This window comes from Halichoeres trimaculatus, unplaced genomic scaffold, assembly GCF_033239565.1.
Source record: "Halichoeres trimaculatus isolate MK-OKI-2021-1 unplaced genomic scaffold, fHalTri1.1 fHalTri1_scaffold_19, whole genome shotgun sequence".
NCBI classification, from domain to species: domain Eukaryota; kingdom Metazoa; phylum Chordata; class Actinopteri; order Labriformes; family Labridae; genus Halichoeres; species Halichoeres trimaculatus.
In genome coordinates, this window is record NW_027437197.1 from 711,027 (window position 1) to 731,211 (window position 20,185).

Sequence of the window (20,185 nt, forward strand, 5' to 3'; positions counted from 1 at the left end):
ACACCACGATGCGCAGCACAGTGGTGTTACTCCGCAGAGTGCCTTACTTAATCCTTACTCAATCCATATATAAGGCACATCGGGTTATAAGATGCACTGTTGACTTTTGAGAAAACTGAAGGTTTTTAGACGCGCCTTATAGTGTGGAAAATACGGTATTGTTAAGGGATGTTTTTCTATCGAACTTCATCTGAAAACTTGAGCGGGGATTTTTAAAAACAGAAGAAAACGTTCTGTGATTAAAGTGTGAATGATCGATTCCCTAAACAGCAGCATTTCTACACAGGAAACGATACGTCAGAAGGAGTCAGCATTTTCAGAGTGGCCGCCGCCATCTTTGGGCTTCATGACGCCTCTTTAGTGACGTGACAGAAACTACCAGTCAGTTCATGATTCAAGTAAATACATCCTGTTTTATGAATATGAAAACTTCACTTTCCAATTTGAGGAAACTGCCTAAATGTTGAGTTTTGGGAGAGTTACCTGTCAAACAGTTAGTGACATCACACATTGGCGTGTCTCCTCTCTGGTATATTTCAGCGTTTCTCCGCAGCAGCAGGAAACAGTAGTCCGTCCCCGGCAGCGCGTCCAGGCCTCACATGTTTAAGTTTGACAAACTGAGCCGTGAACGGGGCAACAACAGCCGCTCCAGCTGCGTTCTAATGAGCATTTATTGTGTCTGGACTGCAGCGGGCGCTTGGCGGCGCCGCCTTCAAAGCCAACCTGCCTCCACTCGAGCTGTTTTACAGATGCGTGTAGAAATGCGAGGCCGTTCTTCTGTGGACGAATGGTTCTGTCTTTTGCTCCTGACAGCTGCGCGGGCTTGTTGTTCGCTCTCTCCTGAGTTGTTTTAATAAAGTTGTGCTGCAGGAGTAGTGAGGGAAGATTAATGGACGCACAGGAAGTGTGGCAGTTGTGAGAGGATGCAGGACAGAGCGGGCCAGCAGCCATCTGTTCCCTCTCCTTTACAGCTCTCTTAATGGAGAAGCAAACCAAACAACATGGATCTGAGCCCCGCAGACACACACACACAGCCTCACACACAGCCTCACACACACAGCCTCACACACACACACCTCAGTCGCACACAGCTAAACACAAAACATCACTTCATATGACAGAGATGAGAGCTGGGCTTTTGTCATTGTATTCCCTCTTGTTGGATGTGTGTGTGTGCACACGCTGCTCCATGTGTGTGTGTGTTTAAACCTGTGTGTGTGTGTCTCTTTTTTTTCTACCTTTCAGCGAAATAAAGTTGGGTGTGAGCCACGGCTGTGAGATTTAGATGAAAGACACAGCCTGGATGGAACGTGATTAAGAGATATGTTCTTTAGGCGAAACAGGACTTGGCGTCGGCTGAGACAAAACCTAATCAAATTAAAGCAAAACACGGCCATTGTTGTGGAGTGTGTTCTCGGCGTGTGTCACGTTTGAAATGAAACAGTGTAAAATAGATACGGGCCTGTGTCTGCGCTCCTCTTCCCGTTTACACACAGCCTCTGACTAATGACGCCGCTGCCCAATGATGCCGAAAGCGCTTTATGGAGCTGTCTGGGTTATAAAAAATGTTTACTGTGATGGAGCTGAATGGCTCACTGAGAGAGGATTATTGTGTACAAGTTATTGTGTTGGATTAATTCACTCAGACCAACTGTTAAACTCTCTAACAGGCATGGCCACCTCCACGTCACGCTCTGTTTTCCGCCCGTTCCTTCTGTATTTATTATCGGCGCCATAATGAGAGCGCCCAGAGTCGGACTGTTCCTCATTCTGTTTGTTTGGAGTAAACGCAGACCATGTCACGTTAAATGACAACATGCGTCGTCTCCCTCTTCCTGGCGGTGAAGACATCTGTACGACATGATGAAGTTTCCTCTCTGAGTATCAATCCTGTAATTGAGCTCAGGGAGGAGAGACGTGATGTGCACACAGAGGAAGTAAAGGCCTCATCCCTCCCTCCTTCTCTTCTCCTCTTCCTTTCCTTCCCTCTGTGTGTCCTCCTTTCCTCCCACACACACACACATCTCCTCTCTACCTGCTTTTACATTAAATTTGTCAGTCAGCTCTCTTCAGATGCACATCAGCTGAAATGAGTGCATTAGCATGAGCAGAAGAAGAAGAAGAAGGAGAGATGGCTCCTCCACCCTGGTCTCTGTATCCGAGCTGTACTGTTGCTTCCTCCTCCTGCTCCTGGATACCGTGGATCATGAGGAAACTGAAGTGAGACCCGGATTAAATATTAACACAACCTGACACAGTCCCCAGCGGAGCTCCTATTCCACTTCACATGATACAATTAAAAACATTCCCACATGCATTGAGCAGGAACACTTGTCAAGAACATGCCGCTTTACTCGACTTAAAATAAATCTCATACTAATCTATGGAGAACCCGACAAGGAGGAGGCCAAGGTTTCAGCGACGCAGGCAGGCAGGCACTTAGCTGAGTAGAGCTGGAAAAAAAGGGGAGAGGGATGAGGGCCGTACATTATTTATACCTGCTAATGGTGGCTGTCTGTGTGTGTGTGAGTGTGTGTGAGTGTGTGTGTGTGAATCAGCAACAGAACAATCTGCTAAAATAGACACACAGCTGTAATCAAGGCCATACATTTCCTCTCCTGCTCCCCTTCCTTAGCCATCTGCAGGGTCAATTGGAGTCAGTTTAGCAGTGTTTGAAACTCTTGCAGTAGATTATCTCCTTTTAATGGAGACAAAAGACAATGCAGGAGTAGATTGCGATTGCCCAAGGAAAAGATTACCTCTGCAGAGCCTTCACGGCTACACGCTGCATGTGCACGGCGAGGAATACCTCACACATAAGATATCATAGCACGTCGAGCGCAGATAAGAACAATAGCTCATGTGCTTAACCCAGTTTTGTCCACAAAAGGAATCCATTAGTCTTATTGTGCAGCCCTGGAGCTCAGCATCACAGGGGGGAACCCGGCGCTGCATCCACGCACATGTGCCTCTCATTTCCTATGGCGGCGCAGAAGTATCCTTCAACATCCTATTGTAAAGTTTACCAGGGGAGAGGTTGGGTGTATTAAAGTGCCCTGAGAGAAAGGCTAAATGATGTAAACGCAGGCAGCTGCTGGTTGCTTAATGCCGTACAGTAGAGCGGGAGGCCCAGGCGCAGGCTGCCTGTGTGTGTACAGTATCTATATAACATTATGGGCTCCTTTCATGTCCTCCTGCGCTCTAATGGGAACAATATGAACACTAATGGTGAGGGAGGGGGGGCGGAAACTGTGCTCCAGATCATCGGACTCAGACGGTCTGATTCCTCAGGATCCAAAGTCTGCTCAAACTGGGAGATGATTAACACCAGTTACTGAGGCTGGTTAGCAGCCTGCTGCTAACACATACCGCTGTATAATCTGCTTTATATCAAATATCTCTGAAGTCTGACTCTATCTACATTATTAGCCAGGTTTCAGCTTTGTTAATTCAGCTTCAAATATAATACCTTCTGTTTATTAGATAAAAATATATGGCAGCAAAACAAGACATTTGAGATGTCAAAGTTAGGATGATGAGATTAAGTTTCTTTTAAAGTATGTCATCCTTTATCGCTAACAAGAACTGGAGCTAAAGATGAGACGCTGATATAAGTATCAAACAGGAAACCTGGACTGTTTTAGGTTTTTTTGGCCTCAAAGTGTCAGAGATCTTGAATCAGAGACCTCACCATAAAATGTCTCTTTCAGGAATCATATGATGCTTTTTCTCTTGCACAAATAGTTGAAGAGTTACGGTAATTAATAAATCACTTAAGTGCACTGAAAGGTTTAAAAAAGAATAAAGTTACTGTTAGCAAAATACTTAAACCATCACTTTCAGCTATCATTTAATCCTTGTTTATTAACTCAGGTCTTTAATCAATTAGAAACACTTTACCGTATTAACCAGTGTGGTGTTATTTTAACCCTTTTTTGCTGAATGTATCATATTTGATTGTTTGAAGGTTTTAAAGACCTTGATTTGAACAACATGATAAACAGTTTTATTAGAAAATCTGTTTAAAAATGTTAAACAGAAGAAAATCTTTATTGATTTTTAAGAAATTGAGATAAGAATAAAAATCTTAATTGTTTAATTCTTTAAATCAGTATTTTCTGTCGTGAATTTTCAGAAAAAAACAAGCGAGGAGGACCCAAATGCAGCTGCAACAAAAACTTTATTATAACTAAACTCAAAAACTCCAACAAAAGAACAAGAACTGGAGCTTAAGATGAGACGCTGATTCACTTTTTAACCACGATATTACCTGAGCATCAAACAGGAAACCTGGAGTGTTTTTGGTTTTTTTGGCCTCAAAGTGTCAGAGATCACGCTCAGAGAGCTCATCATAAAATGTCTCTTTCAGGAATCATCTGATGTTTTTTTTCTCTTGCCCAAATAGTTGAAGAGTTACGGTAATTAATAAATCCCTTAAGTGCACTGAAAGGTTTTAAAGAGAATAAAGTTACTATTAGCACAATACTTATATGTTGTCCCCGACAATGTCAGCTGTCATTTCATCCTTGTTTAATAACTCAGAAATTTAATCAATTACAATCACTTTACCGTATTAACCAGTGTGCTGTTATTTTAACCCGTAATTGCCGAATGTATCACATTTGAGGGTTTTGAAGACCTCGATCTCAACAACATGATAAAGAGTATGATTAAAAAATCTGTTTAAAAATGTTTTAAAAAAAGGGGAAAATCCTTATTATTTTTTAAGAAGTTGAGATAAAAATAAAAATCTTAATTGTTTAATTCTTTAAATCAATATTTTCCATCATGAATTTCCAGGAAAACGAGCGAGGAGGACCCAAATGCAGCTGCAACAAAAATTTTATCATAACTAAACTCAAAAACTCCAACAAAAGAAATGAACTCAAAAAAGTAATAACCAACAGACCAGAGAGAAAATTCAAACATGGGGAACACAAGACAGAAAGTAAAGACATTAAAGACACTGAAAGACTAAAGACAACCACCAAAAGACATCCACATGATGAGAAACAAATCAAAACCACAAGAGACACAGATCACTGAAGAATAACTAAGGTTAACACAGAGACACAGGACAAGAGCAGAATTACAAAGAAACACAAGAAAACCCAGAAAAACACAAACATGACAATTTTCTGCATTGACAGAATTCATATTTACTAAAAACTTTTTTTAAAAAAGGTAAGAAAACCACCCAATTAATCAAATGTGATACAAAAAACCCATCAGAAACAAAATGATAAAACAATATTTTTGTGGATTTTGTTAAAACAAACATCCCAGGTCAGGCTTTACAGGGTTGAGCTGTTTCTAACGTCAGCCCTCAGCAGACAGGCATCACTCCACCACTGTCAGTGAATCTTTTCCTTTGTTAAAGTCATTTTTCCAGCTGTTTTTAGTCATTATCAGAGAGAAGAGGACGGTGGATAGAGAGGAGAAAGGAATCAAACCTGTGTTTACAGTTTGAGGGCTAACCTCAGGAGCACACGAGCTAACAGCTTAGCCACACCGCTGACCTATCAGCAAACTGTTTCAACCACAAACTGTCACATTAAGCTGACTGAGCTCAGTCTGTGACTGAACTGTTTTAATTCCTATCTGTTTCTAAATGCTTTCTTTAGTTGTTTTAAACCATAGATCCATCATTTAATGCTAACTGTGTCAGCTGTGTTCAGTAGCTTAACGACCAGATACTTATCACTGGAAAAAAAGGAATATTATCAAGTGTTTTTGTCTGATTTTCAGTAGAAAATGTCTTTTTAGACTCAATCTGAGCCACATTCAGCTGAGCAGTCCAGTAAAACATCTGATTTCAAGTTATTTAAAACAAAAATGAGGTTTGAATCGCTTGTCACGAGAAAAAGAAATCTGCCATTGGTAGAAGAGAAAAGTTTCTTGTTTTAAGACATTTTTCTAGTTTCAAGCTGATTTCTCTTGTTTCACCAGCAGATTTTTTTCACTCGCTACACGCAATTCAAACCTCATTTTTGTCCTTAAATAACGTAGTATAAGACATTTTTAAGAGAAAAGTTATTTGTTATTTAAGATATTGATCTAGTTTCTTATTCCATTGGCAGATTGTTTTACTTGTTACAGTAATTCAGACTTCATTTTTGTCTTAAAATAACTAAAAACAAGACATTATTCTGGACTGATCTGTTAAATGTGGCTCATATTGGGTATAAGACAATTTTTACTTAACTTAAAATAAAACAAACAGATTTCTTTTTTTTTTTTCAGTGTTTATCCAAAGAGAAGCTCCACATTTGCTCCAACGTCTAGTTTGTTAATCCATTAATCAGAGCTGTTTTCCTTCTATCCATCCAATATTTCTTTTTCAGTTAAATATAAGTATAAATATCAGTGTAGGCCAAAAATGACCTCACTGCTCTATAAATCATTTCCTTTAAAATAGTTTCAACATTTATTTTGTATTTTGTCTTAAGGGACTGTTTAATACTTCATTTCATTTCATTTGTTTGTTGGAAAAAGGTTAAAGACGAATCATATCAAAACAAAAAATGTGTTTAAGCAGAAATAAAAAGATAACAATTAAAGAAAGAACTCTAATAACTTAGATCTTTATACCTTGTTCGAAAGGGTGTAGGATGAAGTCACAAACTAACTACTATGACTAAATCTTCTAAAATCCTGTGTCAGACATGTGGTCCAGGTTTAGCTCCTGAGCTGGATCCAGTCTGTGTCAGTCTGTGTGTAATGGTGGATCCTGGTGTTTCCCACACGCTGAGCTAACAGCAGATGAACCCCTGAGCTACGAGCCCTGTTACTGAGTCTGTTGTTGGGTCATTTTTCTTAAAGCTGCTCCAACATAAATGAAGCTGTGAGTGATTTTAGAAACACTTTCCATCACCGTAAAGAAAAGCGTCTAACAAAGCAGGATTCAGACACACACAGCCAGCAGCTCGGGCTGTGATCAGGCTGTGATAGTGTGCTGACACACAGACTCCATTAAGCTGTCTTCAAATATGCAAAAATGATATGATTTTACAATGATTACATATTCACTTCCCCAGCTGGCTGGCTCCAAGCGTCTCCATTTGTCATCGACTATTGTGTCCAATTATATGATTAGCTTTGAACACTCCAGCACTTCGAGAGCTCTCGTGTGTTCTGCCGCGCAGAGTGATTCACAAACAAAGTCATTACAACATGTATTCACACATATCAAATAACAAAACAGATGGCCACTGCGCTTGCCGCCTGATTTGTTTTCCACACGAGTGGTAGGGGAAAAAAAGTATTGAGTGTGAGCTGTGTTTAATGCTGACTGTTTTTATTCCCTGAGAAGAGCAGCTGGCTGTCGCGCTGTTAGATCAGCTCCTATGAAAGACAATCTTGTTTTCATTAATTTCTCTACAACAAAGGCACTTGTTGGGAAGATTTAGAATTACAGCGGGTAAAGCTTCCGGATAATTCATCACAGGGACTTGACAGGAAACTTAATTGTTTTAAATGCCAGTTGCTGTGAGCAGCATGCCTGGTTTTTCTTTGATGTGGAACAGGTGGGACAGATAGACGACCCTCTGATGTTTCATTCGACCTTTGACCCCCTGATTATAAATCCTCTTGTAGTCCGCCGGCCAATAAACCTCTCAACGTGTGATGAACTGCAGTTCCCAGAATTCCATGTGAGATGGGAATCTGGTAGTCTGCCTCCTCTTATCAAACACAGAGTAAATCTCCCGACGGTTTACAGTCCTGTAAAAACCAGCCCGACAACCAGGAACCAACGAAGCCATTTCACCCACTGATCATCACTGAATAAACAACCAATGATAAAACAACATTTCCTCAGTATTAATCCAAAGAATGACAGAGCTAGAGGAAATTATATCTGCTTCAACATCTGTTTCTCGTGAATGGATATTAACACTAAAATAAATCCTGGTTCCTCTGTGTGACCTGAAAAAGCAAACAAGACCAGACAGCAACACGATGAATTAAACTCTGATGTTATTCCTGATGCCTGTGACTGGATCCAACGGCTGTTTAACAAGATGATCAACAACACACTGAGCAGATTTTTCAAGAAGGTCCAGGATGAGTCAGGAAATATGACACACACATGAAAAAAGGGTTAACAGCTTTTCATCAAAGATCAACACAACCTGAAAACACCCCAAAGTAGCTTCATCTAGCTCTGACAGCCTCACTAAAAGGATAATATTATGAAGACCTGAGTGTCCGACTCATTTCTCATCCTGGGAATAAGACGTTAAATTTAAACATTTATTTTTTCACAGTTTTCAGAGCGAGCTGAATTCATCTCGTTAACTCTGAAGCTTCTCATGACGTATGTCCACCTCTTTCAGGCCAAACTGCTGCAAATCAAACATCATTTTTAGCTGTTGTTGAATCACTTGAGAAAAATCAGTTCATGCTGCTTCCTCTGCATAAATATTCCTCGTGGTTTGTAAATTTACCTTCATGTCAAACATGTTTGTCTCTTCATGTAGGGCAGTGGTTCTCAAATGGGGTTATGCAAGATTAAAAATCCTGTATATTAAAAAAATAACACTACGTATTCAATCAGTGTTTGAATCAAATATAAGTTTAGGTTCATAAAATGAGTCTGAGTCTCCCTCAGACCAGGAATGCTGCTGAAAACACTGAGAGACAGACTGAAGAACCCTTAAAAATAAAAATATATTGCAGCATACTGGAAAATATCATGTCATATATTAGGTAATTTATTCCCATATATGAGATTTAGTATCTATATTTTCCAATATATTGTAATATCCTCCTGACTACCAGGAAAAAAAAATATTTCCCAATCCAATCCAATCTTTGTGAAGTTATTAGAATACTAAATACATTTACATTTAGTGCCAAAGAAAACAGCAAAAAGTGGATATAAGAACGAGTCTGACTGACCATCTTCCTTTTTGTTTTGCTTTTTTGTGCTTATTTGCTTTAATGCTTCAAAGAGCAGTTCTCCTTCTTGGAAACACAGAGGGAAACTTTGCCCTTTGTGAACATTAAATATGTTTTGCCCTTGCAGCCGGCTCTGCAACATCTTGCTTCATATGTTTTTGTCTCCATTTCTGGAAGATGGATGGATGTTGGTGTTGGACTCAGCAATCGTAAGGGGCCTTGACACCAGGACAAACCTTCTGTCTTTCTTGGACCTTTTTAACAAAACAAACTGAAGGTGAACTTTGGATTTTTGCTCCACAGTCGACACCAACTGGACTTAGATGTGGACCGTTCTGTCATCTGAGTTTCATCCTCAGAGCTCTCTGAATCATCTTCCTCTTCCTCTGCATCTTCATCTTCATCAGACAACTCAATATCTGAGTTTCCATCAACAACTGCAGTAAAATAAAATAATAATAAAAAAAACAGAACAAAATGAAGTAAATACCTACTAATATCCACTACAGAGGACAAGTTTTAAACACTTAATTACAAAGCTAAAATACAGTACAAATTATTCAGACAATGTTTAAATGTTTTGTTGAGAGTCCCATATAAAATATGCCACCAACATTTCAAGCCAAAATTTGCAAATTAAAAAGTTTTATACTTTTCCTCTTCCCATAAAATGCTCTTCCACTGATGGACGCCATTTTCCTTAATGAAAAAGAGAAAGGAACCAAAGCCCCACCGTTTAACATTTGGTATCATTGGAAAGCCCCAAATCTCCTCTGTAGATGGCATGAGGAGTTTACTCAGTAGTGTGAAGTAAGTGGAAGATATTCAGGTTTAGAAATGTCCTCCACAGAGGACAGATTTGAACTACTGGCAGTCAGGAGGATATGTGGAAAGCAGCAATCATTTGTATGTTTTGCAACATATTGCAATATATTTCATGAATATATAACATATTGGAAAAATAATATATGACAATATATTACAATACATTTCAAAAAATATATTGGTTCATATATTTTTCTGTTGTAAGGGAAGGCAGAACCAGAAACAGAGAATAGAAATATGCTAATAGGATTTACGTCCACAATTTGCAACCCACCCAAGGAGTTGTGTTTTTCTGCTGGTAAACAGTTACATTAAGCACATCTTCAGCACCTTTTTTTTAAATTATTCATTTATATTTTTTTTTTAGCAAATCTTTAATCTGAATTTAATTTTGTGTCTTTTTTCTGTGAAGAAATGTTTATCTATGGTTAAGTAAATAATTTCGGTTTGAGAGCAGCTTTTTGTTTTGATACCAGAAGAGGAAATTATTTCTTTATGCACAAACTCTTCCTTTTTAAAACTTTAGTTATTTTTTATGTCATAGTTTCAGTAGTTGTAGTGTTTAGTGCCTATGATGATTCTCAGGGTTTACAAAGATGTAATTGTCTAAAAAGAATAACCCATAAATCAGACGTTCATACTACAGCTCTGTGTTTTACGTCTTTTTTTCCAACCTAAACTGCTTCGTGCTTGTTAAGAGAACTTGGCAGAAAAAATCATTTCACAGGGAGTACAAGGCTGAAAAAAGTTTGAGAACCACTGATGTAGAGGATGTTAATCTGATTCATCATGTGCTGCAGTGAAAAAGTAACCAGCATAAAAAACTTCCTGTCTCAGTCTGACAACAACATCTAATCAATAAAACAGCGTCCTGTTGGAGCGGCACAGTTTAACCCAGTTTGGAAGGAGCTGTGTTTGTTATAACCTTTTCAAATATTGCTTCAGTACATGTGCTGTCACCCCGGGGTGCTCCCTCTGTCTGCCTGAATCAGACACTCCAGAGTTACTCAGCCACACTGACTCACGGTCTAACTCAGGCAGGACTCAGTTACTGCCACACTAACACCCACTTCTTCATTTGGAGGAAACACCACAGGCTCAGATCAAGTTTTTCTTTCCTCCTGTTAGGATAACTCCTCAGGTTATAGATCAGCCTCGGTCCCATCCAGCTGATCCACCCTCTGAGGACGAGCTGAGGATGCAGGGTTTTGCATGTAGGTGCCTGAGACCCGGCGTTAAAGCATTCCCATGCAGAAAATGTTCCCTCTTGCTTTAAATCTAGTAAAAAGCCTGGCTGACATCTCCTGAGGATGTTACTGTAAATGCACTTTGAGTGACTGAATCATTTAACATCCAATCAATACAATTCACATTGCTGCACAAACACTGCAGTCAGATTCATGTGGAGGACGCCGTTTGGACTGGAGTTAACAAGTCGTCTCCGTGACGACGTGTTTCAGAGATTTTTTAAAAAACAGACTCTGAAAAATCAGATCGAATGAAGAACTCAGAGCTCAGGCACAGAGAGGTTAAAGAGTCTAAAGTTTTCCTCTCAGAGAGAAAAGCAGCTCAGATCAGTCTCACCCTGACAGGAAGAGCAGGTCCAGCTGTGCCATGCTGCCATCACCTGGCCAGTCTGTGAACAGCAGGCAGCTCCTGCTCAGGGTCTGTGAGAAGAGGAAGTGCTGCAGGTTTGTCTGATCTCATGTTTTATGATAGTTCAGTGCTCGTGTGTTCACCATTTCCCCCTGTAGACTGAAACAAACATTCAAACCTTTTTAATTTCAGGTTGATCACTGTCCTATCTGACACGTCTCCAAATGCTTTAGTCCAAAGTTAGGATTATTTTTACACACTAAACTTAACCGCTTCCTTTCAGTCATTTTGTGTTTTAGATTTACAGGTTTATAAAGTCATGAAATCTGACAGAATGACAATTCAAATAATAATTTAATGATAATTCAATAATAATTCTCCATGGATTAAAATTTATCAACTAAAATGACAAAATATTGATGAACTGAGGGAACGTTATAACTACACAATGTTATTCCAGCAAACTTTATAATCCATGAGCTTATTGAAACTCAGCATTTTAACATTTCAAGCTAGCATTAAAGTTAGCAAGATTACCCTGGATTAACATCAATCGATCAAATCTTTATTTATAAAGTGCTTTTTATACAAAAGGTGTAACACAAAGTGCTCTGCAGTCTGTTAAACCATGATTCTTGGCTAACCTACTGTGAGCTAAAGGCTAATATTAGCTAAGGAGTGGCTACATGCTGTCATTAGCTTTTCTAAAATAGTTGTTTATGAGCTAATAAATATGTTAATTTGAATTATTCAACATGACTTCTACTTTTTTATTATTCTTTTTTTAATATCAGTATTCACTTGTTAGCATTTAGCTGCTCCCTGTATTACCTCAGTTAGGGAAGGGCTAAATGCTAACACTAGCTGTTGCTGTTATGAGGTTGCATTTAGGTTATTAAATCCATTTTAGTTTGAAGTATAACTCCTCTTCTTGTTTCTGATCACCTTAGCTGTGTTTAGCAGTTCCCTTGCTAGCATACTGTTAGCAAAAAATGACTGTTTTCCTAACTTTCAGCTGTTTCTTAGCTTAAGGCTAATGTTAGCTGTCCTTAGAAAGTTTTTCATGACTTATCAAAAATGGCTACTCCTATTGTTTCTTATTCCATATCCCATAATGATAGCATTTAGCTGCTACCTATCTCACCCTGAATTAGGAAATTGCTAATGTTAGCTGTTGTTATGTGGATGCTAACAGGTGATGCAGTATGTTTCAGTCTGATGAAGTATTCCTTTTCTTATAGTCTTTAATTCTAATAACTGTAATATTAGCATTTATCTGTTACTTCTCCTTTACTTGTTAGACTGAAGAGTTAGCTTTCAGCTATTAGCTGGCTAAAGGCTAATATTAGCTGTTCCAGAGCAGTTCATGGGTTATCAAATCAGACGTTTTAACTGTTGAATTATTGATTTCTGATTGTTTCTTTGAACTCTTCTGATTTCTGATGTTAAGACTCAGTCACTCAAAAGTAAGTTAGGAAAAGGCTAAATGCTAACATTAGCTAATGTGTTGTAAAACACGTTTTAATAGATAAGATTAAATATGGCTCTACTGGTTAGCCAAAAATGATGAATCATGAATTGAATTGAATTCAACCCTAACCCTAACCCTATGAATTAATCTATTTTAAAATTTAGCTTTTTTAACAGGAACTTATTGTTATCATTTTTATTATTATTTTTTGTTAGTTATCATGATAATATTAGTAATAATAATAATAATTATTATTTTTTATTATTTGATATTATAATAATAAAATTATACAATAATCATTAATAAGCTACTAATAATTTTTATAATTTTTACTTTTGATTATTATCATTATATTATTGTTATAATAATAATAATAATAATAATAATAATAATAATAATAATAATAATAACAATGATAGGGATAACTTCTTACACTGCACTCATTAAGTTATAATTTTATTGATTTATTTTTATTTTAACATGACTTATTGTCATGCTGTTTCCTGTGTGTCTTGATGATTTAAATCATAAACTATGACTTTGATCAGTGGGTGGATCCTCTTTAACGGCCTCACTGACCCAGTTTCCTCTTGTCAGACTCTCTGTGGTCTAAAGTCTGGTCTGGTTTCTCTGTGTTCAGCTTTAAAAATATCTTCCTCATTGTTTCCCTCGCTGTGTGCAGTAATGGAGTGATGGAGTCCTGTTTCTGTTAGTTGTGAATTAAACGACACCTATCGAATGGATTATTTGCACCTCCTGCGTGTATGACATCGAGCGTCAGTCATGGTTATTTTGAGTGGCTCTGCAGCGCTGAGGTTATGCAGAGGCGATGTTTTGTGCGTGGTGAAGAAGCCGCCGTTGTTTCCTGTTGGTTCCCCCCTGTGGAGAGTTGTCACTTGTGAAAGTTGTTGGTTGATGTGGCAGAGAGAGTTTGAACATAATTACAAAGCAAACACTAACGTACTGTGGGCTATGTTTTTAATGATTGGAGCTTCATTTTCGCCTGCATGTGTTACACCTGAGCCACAGTTACCAGCTCTGTCTGCCAAAGCAAAGATGCACAGAAAACATCTCGCGTCTCCTGGGTGAGTCAATCAGCTCTGAACACAGATGTTTTCGCCACAACAGCAGCACTCCCATACTGTGAGTGTAAATTACACCTCGGAAATTAATTGCAAGTTTTGATCCTTTTGATAATAAGCCCCGTGCACAGTGATGCGTTCAGTGTTACAAAGCGTGAGCAGTACATATCAGCGTGAAGTGTGAAAGTTTGATGGCTGCTTCATATCATGGCGCTGGTCAGGTTGCTCATGGATCGCACGCTGCCCGAGCGCGTGTGCCGGCTCTTCCGTCTCACGCTTCGCAGGTAGTTCCTGTAGAGAATCACGCTAATCACTCTGTCCTGGAACTGTTTGGAGACGATGTAGTACAGGATGATGTCCAACACCGTGCTCAGGTTCATCAGGTACGTGGTGAACACCGCCCACGTGTTGAAGCCGCCGTCTTCGTCGTCCCCCAACAAACGCACGACCAGACACACGTGGAACGGCACGAAACACACCAGCACCTGGACGATCAGCGTGACGATGATGCGGATGGACTTCTGCTTGACCTTGGGTTTGAGTTTGGAGGTTCTGCCGTGGATGAGGTTGTCCACGATGACCACGTAGCAGCCAATCATGATGCAGATGGGGATCAGGAAGAAGAAGATCAGCCGCGCGAAGTTGACCATGTTGTCGCGCCGCATGTAGATGATGTCCTGCATTTTGATGCAGGTGGTGTAGTTGGAGGCTCGGTCGGGGTCGTCCGCTGAGAACAGCAGCGACACGGTGCTGCCAAGAGTCATAAGCCACACCCCCAGACTCCCCACCACCGCTTTGGGGACGTTCCTCAGCTCTTTGCTGTGCTTGGGCTGGACGATGGCCATGTAGCGGTCGGCGCTGATGAGAGCGAACAGCCACAGAGCGATGCACGGGTAGAAGATGGTGAGGGCGCCGTTGATCCTGCAGAACAGGTCTCCGAAGGGCCAGTAGTCCTGGTGCTGGTAGACCATCCTGAAGGGGATCAGCAGGACGAAGGTCAGGTCCACCACCGCCACGTTTATCATGTACACCGTGACCGAGTTCCTCTTCTTGGTGGTGAGGGCGAACACCCATAAGGCCGTGAGGTTGACCACGACTCCGATGACGAAGACGCAGCCGAAGAAGACGAGGCCAGACACGCGGTACTCCACAGGGCCCTGCTCGGGTTTGACGACTGGATCCATGGACATGTTGGAGCAGTTTGGATCCAGATTCATCCTGAAACTTCCAGAAATGAGCACAAGGTCAATCACAGCGTCACATTCATCATCATTAAGCTTTTAGAAGAGATCTGAGAGATCCTCAACTCAACCAAACATTACATCGAGCTGGATGACATGAGCTGAGCATTACTCTGGTCCTGTCTGAGGTTTCTGCCTTTCAGAGGAAGGTTTTCCTGTTACCTACAGAATCACGTTGGGTCTTTGTGAACATCACAACGAGCTCAGAGATTAAAGACCCCGCTGCTGCTGCAGTTGCAGGTTTTACCTCCTCACCACAAGCGTCTGCTGCATGTGTCTCCTCGCTCATATTTCCTGTCTGTCCTCAGCTGTTCACTCTGATCTGAGACTAAAAAGCCTGAATTTACCTTCAGAGAAGAAGCACAGTCACTTCTTGCGTGTGAGAGCTCATAAATGGAGAAACGACGACAACGAGCCGAACGCTGCGTCTAAAAATGAATTTTTGCAGAACTGAGCGTTGGTTCATTTGAATAAGTATTTATAAAACCTCAGCTGCAGTGTGAAGACAGGACATGTTTTTACACCTGTTCATCTCTAACGACGTGTTTGATAAAGGAGGAATAACGCTGGAAAGAGCAAAGGTGACTGAAGCTGTGGGTGGATAACGTAGAAGTCAAAGTTTCGTCCTTTGGAGGAGGATGAGGTGAAATCATGTGACATCTTTGTTTCACTTTTAGGTTTTTCTACTTGAAGAAATTAAATTATGATTCATGATAAAGAAAAAGAAGAAACACAATCAGAGGAAAATGATATGAGGATAATTTAAATTTATCTCAGCTGATCCAGAAACAGAGTTTTAGGTTATTTTCATCCTGGTCTGACAGAAACACGTCCTCTCCTCGTGTTAAAGGTCAGAGTGATCAGGTTTCTCAGTCTGAGCGGTATAAAAACAGCACTTACCACAGAAATCACACAAACATCTCCACATTGCACCAACAGCTCAGCTCTACGAAGCAGTGCGGCGATTTATCAGAGCTCAGTCAAAACAGGGAAGTGAACGCTCTCTCACAGGGTGATGTGATGGAGACGGTGGCGAGGCTGAGCCCTGCGTAAACCCCCCCCTCCATCACTTCCTGTGTGGACCGTGTTGCACTTTCAGATTCCTGTACAGTATCTCTGTGGCTGGAAACACAAAGAGGCTACAGCTTTCCACTGTCTGCAATTACACCCCCTTAAAGAAAATGATGTGCCATTAGAAGTGGGAGCGTGTTTGGCAGGCAGAGAGATGGCAGATTTAGGGCGAGTTATTGATTGGAAAAGTGGGGTCTGTCACAGCACATTAGTTCTCAGGGGAGTAATCCACAGCAGGTTGCAGTGAGAAGCATCTGCTGCTGGAGAGAAGTAATTAAAAACAGGATGTTGAGGCAGTTGCCATATAAACAGGAAATAAGACGGTGGGTAATAGACACTTCACGCTGATGCTGTGAGATGGTTTTACACCACGTCCACTTAATGGATGCAGAGCGCATAGCTCAGGTGAAGAGCTCAAGGTCAGTGTGGAGCTGGGCTGAATACAGATTAATGTGTGTGATTAATGCGCCGCTGTGTGAGCCGCTAACAACTGTGAATTAGGACGTTTGGCTCGGAGAACATTGAGCAATGAAAACTTCTCTGCTCATCTCAGAAATGCTACTTTCTCTTCCTGTTTTAGATCCAGTGGAGAGCGCGGTAAATCACACGTTTGTGAGCCCTCTAGCCGCTCTGATGCTGAGGTTTCTCCAAGCTAACTTTCTCATTCAGACGTTTTCCTGCTCGTCCCCTCGATGTGTCTGAGGATCTCAGAGCAGATGGTCCACGCTGCTCATTGCAATATGTTGTTATGACAGTCTGTGTGATGTTTTCCTCTTTGATTCTCCTCATGTGCCGTCTTTTGTGAGGCTCACTGCTGGAAGAATTTGGGGTCTTTGTTCACCTGCGTGGAGTAAGAGCCTTCATCCCCACAGGTACCTGAGGAAACAACCTTTGTCTCCTTTCCTCACTCACTTCACCTGAAAGAAGAATTTAAATTTAACATTTGAAACTAAAATAAATGTAAGAGCATGAATAGATTTGATAAACACTGGAGAGTCTGCTCGACTTCCTTTATCATCAGGTCTTTGCCCAGTTTTGCACTGCCCTCTTGTGGCCCAGAGCTGTCACTACAAACTCACCTCTCCACATGCAGCTGAATCTGTTTTAGAGTGAGCTGTTCCAGTAAAATAATAAATATAGCATAATAAACTATAAGTAAAGGAAACTCCACATTTTTCTCTTTGCTTTGGTGCAAAAACTAGTTCCCACCTCCGCCCATCGTTTAAGAATATGCACAACAACTCACAGCTCTGTCCTCGGTTTCTGACTCTGAACTTGTTTTATTTCAGCTTTCACAGCTGATGAACAAACTGTGAATAAACTTTCTCTTTTTTTTACCCACTTTCTTCTAATCCCAGGTGAAATCAGCTGATAGAAACAAAAGCAGTGATGAAGCAGATGGTAATTATACGTGTGAAATGCAGCTCTTTGGAATTAAAGTTGCCAGACGATCATCCAGGGACATGTTTCAGAAACGCAGAAGAAAGAATGTGCCAGATGAAGCTGATGAAAAGGTGCAAATGAACGTCTGATGGCTCCGCGTTTGCTTTATTATCATGAATGGTTTCTTCGTTGGTCATGTGAACGCTGCGAGGGGGAACGGGTCAGAGGTTTGAGAGTGTTAGTGAGAGCGTTTCTCAGGATTTAGGATGGAGGAGTTACAGAAAGAGCAAGAAATGATCACAGAGACGTGACGACAAACTGAGGAGGGAGGGAGGAAGACAGAGACTAAACAAACAGAGTGAATCTAAGCTGAGTCCAAGTTTATTTACATATTTCACATTAAAATCCATCACTGCTGTATGAGTCAGGGGAAATACAGGTAATCAGTCAGGTGGAACAAAGACACACAGGTACTAAACACACAGGGAGCAAGAACTTCAAAATAAAACAGGAAACATTAAAAACTTAACATAGAAACCCAAATGAAAACAGAAAACAAAGGAAACATAAAGAAAACTCACAATATGATAAGAATACACTGTAAAAACAAAATTAATGTCGAAAGAGAAAGAGGAACACACAATAATATCCTGATTTAACAAAATGAAGTTTAAAAAAAAACTTAATTTTCTTTTCCTTTAAAAATGCAGAAAATAATAATTAAAAAAAACACAAACTTTGGCAAATTTCTCACCACACTTAAAATAAACTCAGTTTAAAAAAACAAACAAAAACTAAACTTATAATAATAATAATAATAATAATAATAATAATAATAATAATAATAATAATAAAATTAGAAAAAGAATGAAGAGCCTCATTTCTTAAACTCACTAATTAAAGTTCCTCTCAGACAAACCTGCAGATCCAGGATGAACGCAGTGCTCAGTTTTATCAGTACTTCCTGTTTAACCAAAGAACAAAGTGTGAAACAAACAAAATGTGAAATAATTCAGGAGATCTTTATCAGACCACAAACCGCTTCCTCGTGGTCCTGGAGTAAACACTGAACCTGTTCCCACAGTCTTTAATTTCCTCCCAGAACCAGAGCTCACATCAGTCTGCTGATAATAATAATGATAATAATAATAATAATAATAATAATAATAATAATAATAATAATAATAATGATAATAATAAATAATTTTACCTTTAAATTAACCCCGAACATCAGTCTGTGTGATTAAAACAAAACCTGGATCATGTTTTATCAGCTTTGATCAAACTGGATCTTTAATTCTGTTAACATCATATAAACTTTAATAAATGCTCATTCAGAAAGAAAAGATAAATCCTTAGAGAAGTGAGGAATCTGTCATGTTTGTTATATCTTTGCTTCAAACTTCAGGGATGTCTTTGTTTTGGTGTATATAATGTTAAAGTGCTGCTTCTATTGGTTGGCACGAGGAGCTGATGTGACGTCAGCGCCCTCTGCTGGTGCGCGTGCAGACTGAGCAGCCCGTTTATTCCCGCCAGTCTGTGCTCTGCTGTCCCGGTGGTGAGTCACGGAGTTATTAAGCTCTGATAAATGTCTGATATGAGTTCGTTTTTCCAGGTGGATGTTATATTTTTCTCTATTTGGTGTCGTTTTTCTGGGGTTTTTCTGTGATCATATCACCGTGTTTACGATCTTCAGGCTCATCACCTGCTGTGTTTGCTAGCTTGAATGTAGCTGAACTCCGCGGTGTGGCTCAATGAACAGTTAGCTTGATCCTTTTTTATTATTATTATTGTTCTGTTTTATACAAAAGCGTATTGCATTCACTTGAAGAAAAAAAAAAACAATCAGGTTTTTCAGAGTAATTTATAAAAAATATTAATCAGAAAAACAAAATTAATTTCCACAAAAAACAAACCAAACAATAAATTACTCTGAAAAACCTGAGTTTTTTTTTTTCTTGAAGTGAATGCAATACGCTTCTGTAGTTTTATCTAAAATGGAGCTTATAACTGAACAAGGTGCTGTGAGACACCGTTTCTTCCTCTGTAGTTATCAGATTTAAGTTGCCTGATTCATCACACAACCACACCACCACAACACCTGCCTGACCTCAAATCAGAAATATAAACAAGTTCAAAGTCTATAAATCTGGATTGGACTGCCACAGCATCAACCATCCTGTGTCTGTGTGTGTTTGTCAGAAACTCTTTAAACTTGCATGTTATCAATCATTGTAAAAATATAAACATAAAATAGATTAATTTGATATAAATTAGCAAACATGAGACAAACAGGGAAACAGCAGCATCAGAATGTTAAAAAGCAGTCTGAACCATCTGTCTGTGTGTGTGTGTTTTCCAGGGTTTTATAAGTTGATATCTAAGAGTTATGAAGTGTGTAGCCGGTTAGGTGAGGACACTGATTCACCTGACTCAGGTTTGCTGCTCTCTGATTGGCTGGTGTGAAGAGGGGCTGACAGGTTGGTCTGTTTTTGACACAGTGAAGAACATGAGGAGGGAGAGATTTGTTCAGACTTAGAGGAAAACAGGATTAATAACCAAACTGTGACTTTGAGGTGAATTTTGTTTTAATACATCACAGAGGTTTACACCAC

General features: G+C 39.7%; 1 protein-coding gene across 1 annotated transcript; it reads right to left on the reverse strand.

The window, feature by feature from the left end:
* Positions 1–13,773: 13,773 nt before the first annotated feature.
* On the reverse strand, positions 13,774–16,073 carry gpr18 (G protein-coupled receptor 18). The gene is made up of 2 exons (XM_074695384.1): positions 16,017–16,073; positions 13,774–15,099 (listed from the first exon to the last, which is right to left on the reverse strand). Exon 2 carries the CDS (start codon positions 15,090–15,092, stop codon positions 14,076–14,078), a length of 1,017 nt encoding a protein of 338 aa, XP_074551485.1. The 5' UTR covers positions 15,093–15,099; positions 16,017–16,073; the 3' UTR covers positions 13,774–14,075.
* Positions 16,074–20,185: the final 4,112 nt, after the last annotated feature.

What these genes read in the sequence shown, in the direction of transcription:
- gpr18 (XM_074695384.1), bottom strand. Translation starts at nt 15,092, where the DNA reads ATGAATCTGGATCCAAACTGCTCCAACATGTCCATGGATCCAGTCGTC.